The 6021-nt window shown below is 48.8% G+C and overlaps 1 protein-coding gene across 1 annotated transcript; it reads right to left on the reverse strand.

The window, feature by feature from the left end:
• Positions 1 to 887: 887 nt before the first annotated feature.
• On the reverse strand, positions 888 to 5566 carry GHRH (growth hormone releasing hormone). Its single transcript, XM_052651324.1, has 4 exons — positions 5487 to 5566; positions 5115 to 5219; positions 3114 to 3233; positions 888 to 1012 (listed from the first exon to the last, which is right to left on the reverse strand). Exons 1-4 carry the CDS (start codon positions 5564 to 5566, stop codon positions 997 to 999), a joined length of 321 nt encoding a protein of 106 aa, XP_052507284.1. The 3' UTR covers positions 888 to 996.
• Between the last annotated feature and the right edge of the window lie 455 nt (positions 5567 to 6021).

Below are 6021 nucleotides of genomic sequence, written 5' to 3' on the forward strand. Positions count from 1 at the left end.
CCAGTACTCCCGCTGCCTTAATTTTTTTGCTCTTTGCAATCACCACCATCTTACAAATTCTATATTTACTTGTTTTTATTATTCTTTCCCCCATTAGAATATAAGCTCTATGCTAGACTTGCCCGGTGGTCCAGTGGTTAAGAATCCACCCGGCAATGCAGGGTACACAGGTTTGATCCCCAGTTTGGGAAGACACCACGTGCCTCGGAGCAACTAAGCTCATGTGGCCACAACCACACAAGCCTGTGCACACCCCGAGAGCCTGCACTCTGTGACAGGAGAAGCCGCTGTGACGAGAGCCCACACGCTGCAACCAAAGTAGCCCCCGCTCTCAGCAGCTAGAGAAAGACCGTGCAGCAGCGAAGACCCAGCATGGCCAAGAGGAAAGAAAGAAAGAATATAAGCTCTGTGTCAGCGGCTTTGGTTGCCTAGCACAGCACTTGACACATAGTGGGATCTCTAGAAACGTTTGTTGAGTGAATAAATGGCATTGCTCATAGGTGAATGAGTCACCAGTGGATGAAGGATGACTTGGCCCAGAGTAGTCGAATATGGCTAAGAGCCCAGTTCTGGGCTGGGCCCCCTATAGTTGAATCCCAGCTCTCTCCTTGTTGGCAGTGACCACGGCAATTCACTTCACCCTTCTGTGCCTCGGTTCCTCGTCTGTGAAATGAGAATGACGCCAGTACCTCCTGTTAGGCTGTGTAGGGAGTCTATGAGGTTCTACACGTGAAGCTGCCCATCTGGCACTCTGAGTGTTTGGTAAATGTTAGCTTTTTAAAAAAATATATATATATCTCTTGTAATACCACTTTGGGAAATGGAACTCTGTAAAACGTGAAAAAATTAGGCTGAAGATAAAAGAAAATTGAAATGCAGACCAGCATGGGGGAATTTTATTGTATTTATAAAGGAAAAACTAGGTCAGAAATTAAAAAGGATTAATGGATGCAGTTGTGTCTCAGCTGCAGGGAGCAGAAAATAGAGGCAGAATCTTCATCCTTGGGAATTCCTATTGCAGAAAGAAAGATAAAGCTTAGTCTGGGGGCACTGAAATCAAGGCAAGGTAGGACAGGGCACTTGGAATTAGGGTGACAGAGACTCCAGTGTTGAGACTGACCGACTCTCCAGACGACCTCAGTCTTAGCCCCAGCTCTCCCAGCGCACTCCTATTGAGAGCCTGGGCAGTCACTGGCCCTTGAAGAAGCCACTTCTAAGTCCCAAACAGGGTTAGATGAGGTCATTCTTTCCAGCACACACATTCACCACATCACTTACCATTTATCACAAATTAAATAATCCACTCTACAAGTACTTGTTTAATTTCTGTCTACTTCAGTGTGTTATGAATTCCATGAGAGCAGAGACCAAGACTGGCCCATCCACGGCTGTCCCCTCAGCCCAGAGCCTGGCCATCTTTGGATGATTTTTTGTTTTTTAAGATTTTTTTTTTTATATGGACCGTTTTAGAAGTCTTTACTGAATTTATTACAATATTGCTTCTGTTTTATGTTTTCATTTTCTGGCCGCAAGTTATACGGAATCTTATTTCCCAGACCAGGAATTGAACCCATGCCCTCTGCATTGGAAGGTGAAGTCTTAACCACTGGACCACCAGGGAAGTTCCTGGATGACTTTTAAGAGCTAGGAAGATGGAGAAATCTGAACTTGTTAACTTAGAAGACTGTTAAATGGACATGAGGCGTGGTGGGTGTGAAAGGGTGCTAACTGACAAATCCTTCTACTTTTAAGGTATTAATGTAAGAATTGTCCTGGTATTTGCAACAGTTGAGCTGGAGGGGGAACAATGGCTGGAGCAACCTCTGGGGCCTTCCTGCTGCTCTAGGACTTTCAGCTCTGTGAAGCTTTTAACCTGCAGGAACAAAGCCTGCATTCTTAGGATGTGGCCCTCCTTGGGGCCACTCTGCCCCACTGGGGCCTGGTGGGAGCCCTGAAGCAGGTGAATAGTGACCTAATCCCAGCATGAGAGGCATGGGGCTAGGGTGGTATGGTGGGGGGAGACATTATTCTTTAGGGACATTTATTTTTTTAAAAAATTCTATCCTCCAGGACCTTGGCGGTCACTGGAGCAAATCTGCTCCCTTCACAGAGGAGAGAATGGGGAAGATGACTTGCTGTGTGCAGACTTGGCTGCATGAGCAGACCTGGGGCTCAGAAGTCCATCCGGCCTCCGGGGCTGGTTCTCACCTCTGCTGCGCTCTGCCTGTCAGCCTGCTGCTGTTTGCATCTCCCCAGGACAATACTTGGCCAGATCTCTGAGCTCTCGTTGTCTAATCAGGCTGGGAAGAAGGCGAGGGGGCACGTGGAGAGCTCTGCTGGGAGCTGGATTTGCTTAATAGTTTGGGCTGGAGATGTCTGGCAGAGTCACGCTGGGGCATGTTTGTGCTCACAGATCAAAACTCAGGCTCTAAAATACAGCACAGTGTCTGCAAACAGTTGTGTCGTTTTGAAGAAACGGAGTTCGTGTGAAGGGCTCTGGGGAAGAAAGGCAGGTCTTGGGCCTGCCTAGTCCCTGACTTGGGGCTAGCTACTTCTTCTTTGCCTCAGTTTTCCTCCTCTGTAAAATGGGAAAACTCACTCCTGATCTTCCCTGACTCCTACTAGGATTGTGAGGGTCAGGGAGCTGGGGAGTGACTGTCATTCCCATCTCTCCTTCTCACAAGCGCTGCTCATAGTCCTCTACCCAAGGGTTTTGGGAGGGGCTGGTCTCCCTTTGATTTTACAGTTTGATGAACTTGGCAAGGGATCCAGGGCTTGCATCTCAGACCAGGTGCATCAGAGTCCCCTGGGACTCTAGTTCAAATTCAGATTCCTGGGTCCTATCCCCAGGACTCATGAGTGAGGGACATTTCTGGACACAGACACTGAGGCTGGCCTCTGGCTACACACTGGAGTGGATAAGAGCCAGTCTCCATCACACACGTCCCCCCTTCTTCTGGTTCTTGATGTATGGAAGAAGGGACCTCATTCCCAGTTTGCTTGGAGAGGGGGAGAGTCCTTTTCCTGGCTACCCTTGGGGACAGAAGCCTCTGCAGTCCCTCAATACACACATGTGCACACCTTCACACTTGTGCACACACACATATTCCTACCTGCGCTCCTGCAGCAGGCTCACCAAGATGCTCTCCAATGCCATCTGCTGTTGGTCTGTCCACACGCCGTCCACCTGACGGCCAGGCCGTACCTTTGCTCCGTGCTCCTGGTTTCTCTCTCTGTTTGATTAGAAAAAGAGGAAGACCGGAAGTTGCTGTTTGAGTCGGAAGCGGAGGAGGCCTGGGAAAGGTCAGGGCAAAGGAAGCAGAGCGGGGGTGCCTCCCTCGGCCCTGTCGCAATATCTGGCATAGACACTTGGACCCAGCTGAGTCAGACTCAGCAACGTTTAAGCAGGCAGTGTGTCTAGAAGTGAAGACTATAGGCTGTGAAGTACACATTTGCAAAATATCTTACCACAGATGATTATTAAGTACAAAGGAGGAAATGTTCACAGAGGAGAAACCTGGCAGCCGTCGTGTTACACAAGCGATCAAAGTTACCATCCCTAATGGGACAAATGGACAACATGCGCCTCCCAACAGGCACCAAGAAGGACACAGCATTACCTCTGTTGCATAAAGTGAATCTATTCATGAGGAAGCCCAATATGAGGGACATTCTATGAAGAACTGCCCTTTACTAATAAAAAATGTCTGTGTCATAAAGACTGAGGAACTGATCCAGACCAAAAGAAACTAAACGCCACCTCTGGCTGGATTGAGTCCTGGATGAGGAAGATCAGTAATTGTTACAGGGACTTCCCTGGTGGCCCAGTGGTTAAGAATCCGCCTTGCACCGTGGGCGACATGAGCTCAATCCCTGATGGGGGAACTAAGATCCTACACGCCGCAGAGCAGCTGAGCCCGAGCACCACAGTTCCTAAGCCCGGGTGCCACAACCAGAGGGTCCACGTGGCACAATGAACGAGCCTGCGTGCTACACCTAAGACCTCACGCAGCCAAAAATATGTTAAAATTTTTATAAAGGACATTTTGGGACAACTAGTGAAATTTAAATATGGACTCTAAGTGATAATTATACTGTGATTATATCAGAGAGTATCCTTTGATTAGCTATTAGGAGACACACAAAAGTACTTAAGGATAAAGGGTCATGATGATTATAATTCACTCTCAAATGGTTCAGCAAAACAATAATACTCATAATCATACCTGAGCTTGTGTACGTATGTCTAGACCTGTATCTAGGCATGTATATATATAGAGAGAGAGAGAGAGTGTGTGTGTGTGTGTGTGTGTTTGTGTGTACATGCTCAGTCACGTCTGACTCTGCAACCGCATGGACTGTAGCCTGCCAGGCTCCTCTGGATCATGGGATTTTCCAGGCAAGAATAATGGAGTGGGTTGCCATTTCCTCCTCCAGGGACTCTTCCTGACCCGCGTCTCCTGCACTGCAAGCAGATTCTTTACCACTGAGTCGTCAGGGAAGCCCCAGATATGGAGTAAGCAAATATAGTAAAAAATATTAGGAATTGTTGACTCTTAGGGCAGGGCATGTTAAAGCCCTTTGTGCTATTTCTGCAACTTCTCTGTAAGTTTGGAATTTTTTCAAAATGAAAATTAAAACATGTTCAGGCAGTGGAGTCAGGCTGATTGGATGCTAATTCTGCCACTCAGTGGTGTGTGTCCTTTAGAAGCTATTAATGTAGCTTCTGTGTGATGAGGGTAAGAGGACATCCTTTGTCAAGTTGTTGGAAAGAGCACATAAGAACCTGAGCATAATGGCTGACACTGCCAAGGGCTTGCTCTGCACTGTGCCAGGAGTATATTAATGAACCACTGCAAAGTCTTTTTTTCTGGTAGAGTCAGTCAAGTGGTGACCACTGTCAGTGTTATTACTGGAGCCCAACTCAGGGACAAGCATCTATGCTCAATGATCATTTATTAGTTAAGGGTTAAGACGAGGTTCAACACTGGAGCCCTTCTGCCCTGGCAAGTCCAGAAGTGACAGCTGCTGTGCAAGCGAAGAGACCGCACTTGGTTCCTCCAAATCGTGATGAACCGAGGGTGCAGGGAGAAGTCACGAGAACGCTGGCTCACCCCTGCTGCCTGTTCATGATATCCTGGAGTAGCTTGCGGGCAGACAGCTGGCCCAGAACCTTCCGGTAGCTGTTAGTGAAGATGGCATCTGCGTACCGTGGGATCCTAGGAGAAGGAGTCAGAGGTCAAAGGGTGGGGTGGGAGGCCCAGGGGACTGTGCTCACTTGGTCTCTGTGAGGTTCTTCTGTCGCCTCTTGCCCTGCTCATCCCCAGAGAGGGCTGGAACCAGGGCTGGGTGGTGACCTCTCTGGGGCTCAGTCTCCCTCCCTCCCAGAAATGAGAAAGGGAGGCTGCCTGAGGAGCCAGCTGGGGACCAGCTCGATTCTGCATCCTCAAAGTGCCTCTCTTGCTTCTCTTGTCAGAACTGCCTACCTGAGAGGCTGGGAGGGCAGGGAACCGTGGGAGCCGCTGCTGAGGGTGAGGGTCACGAGGAAGAACACCCAGAGCAGCATCCTTCACTCTTGTGCTGGTACCTGGGAAATGACAGACAGGAAAAAAAGGTCAGGCATATCCACAGACACTGGGATGCCCTCTGCTAGCTCTGGCCCTTGGCCTGGCTCTGTGAGAGCTATGGTCCTTGTCTTTTGGAAGCTGTGGGGTAGGGAAGATGGAGCAGACTCGAAGTCTGACACACCTGGGTTCAAGTTCTGCCTCTGCCAGTCACAAACTCTGGCCTCATTTTCTCCATCTGTAAAATGGGCATGATAAGGCTATGCTGCTGACCTCACAGGGTTGAACACACAATGAAAGACAATGGTGAAACTGCCACTTCCTATAGGGCATTCTACGTGGGACTCAGGCCTCAGCAAGGAATAATATAATAATGTGTGCTAAATCGCTTCAGTTGTGTCCGACACTTTGTGACCCTATGGACTGCAGCCCACCAGGCTCCTCTGTCTGTGGGGAT

This window comes from Budorcas taxicolor, chromosome 13 (assembly GCF_023091745.1).
Source record: "Budorcas taxicolor isolate Tak-1 chromosome 13, Takin1.1, whole genome shotgun sequence".
Lineage (NCBI taxonomy): Eukaryota > Metazoa > Chordata > Mammalia > Artiodactyla > Bovidae > Budorcas > Budorcas taxicolor.